Source organism: Trichechus manatus, unplaced genomic scaffold, assembly GCF_000243295.1.
Source record: "Trichechus manatus latirostris isolate Lorelei unplaced genomic scaffold, TriManLat1.0 scaffold00053, whole genome shotgun sequence".
NCBI lineage: Eukaryota > Metazoa > Chordata > Mammalia > Sirenia > Trichechidae > Trichechus > Trichechus manatus.
This window is the reverse complement of record NW_004443989.1, coordinates 9,820,838-9,821,922: the sequence shown is the minus strand read 5'-3', so window position 1 is coordinate 9,821,922 and position 1,085 is coordinate 9,820,838. Positions and strand designations below refer to the sequence as shown.

The window sequence follows — 1,085 nt, the reverse complement described above, 5'->3', positions numbered from 1 at the left end:
GCGGGCGCTCTGCGGCGCATGGACGGCGGCGGCGACCAGCGAGCAGGGGGAGGAGAAGGCGCAGGCGGCGGAGGAGGAGGCGGCGACCTGCGGCGGAGGGTACCGGCGGCGCGAGAGGACCGCCGGCCGCCGACAAGGCACCGGCCCCACTACTTTTCCATAGCCTCCCTGCCTCAGCAGCACGGCCACGGCCGCCGCCCGCCGGGCCGCCGCTGAGTGCAGCGCACGCCCGCACTCACTCCCGCCACCCCCACGCACACGCACACCCCCCGCCCTCCCCACGCCCCCCACCCCGGGAGGGGGGCGAGAGGCAAAAAGTAAGAGAGGAAAAAAAATAGCAGGAAGATGGCGCCCACCAAGCCCAGCTTTCAGCAGGATCCTTCCAGGCGAGAACGGTAACACTTTTCTGTTTATTGAACCTGCCGCCGGGTCCGCTGGTGCCGCCGCCGCCGCCGCCGCCGCCAACGCCGCCGCCGTGCGGTGGCTGCTGCTTTTCGGGCGCCGAAGACATTGGGTGGCTGCTGCCGCCGCCGCCGCTGCCGCCGCTGCTCTGCGCCGCCGGCGAGCCGGGAGGAGGAGGAGGAGGAGGAAGAGGAGGAGGAGGGCGAAGGGGAGGGGGCTGCGCGCGCGGGGCCGGCTGCACCTCTGCCGTCATCGGCGGCCACTTCTCCCGGGCGAGCCTCAGCGCGCCCTCCCCCGCCCGCCCTCCCCGAGGAGCGGCTAGAGTGGCCGGCGGTTGGCGCAGAGCCCCCCTCTCCAACTCCTCCTCCCACCCTCTCTCCTCCCTCTTTCTCTCTCACCCTCCCACAAGGGAAGGAGGCGAGCGGAGCCTCAGCGCAGCCTTTCTCCAGCCCGGACGGAGGCCACGAGGAAGCCCCCCCGCCCCGCCGTCTTTTGGGGAGGCCGGGCCTCCAGGGCCTCGGGCCGTGCGCCCCCGCCCTCCGCAGCGCTCAGTCTCCGACGCCCGCGGCGCTCCGCTCCACGATTCGGGCCCAGGCCGCACGCACTGCGGCTCCCCTCCGCGGCGTCTCGCGGGCGGCGTAAGACCCTCTAGGCGGTCCCTCCCTCCCTGCCCCCCGCCAGCC

General features: G+C 74.0%; 1 protein-coding gene across 1 annotated transcript in view; it reads right to left on the bottom strand.

Moving 5' to 3' along the window:
- The window catches only part of FOXF1 (forkhead box F1), a 3,164-nt gene extending 2,653 nt beyond the window's left edge, over positions 1 to 511 (bottom strand). The window contains exon 1 of the mRNA XM_004377740.2: positions 448 to 511. Within this exon, the coding sequence (XP_004377797.2) occupies positions 448 to 511 (64 nt within the window). The remainder of the gene's footprint in view (positions 1 to 447) is intronic.
- Between the last annotated feature and the right edge of the window lie 574 nt (positions 512 to 1,085).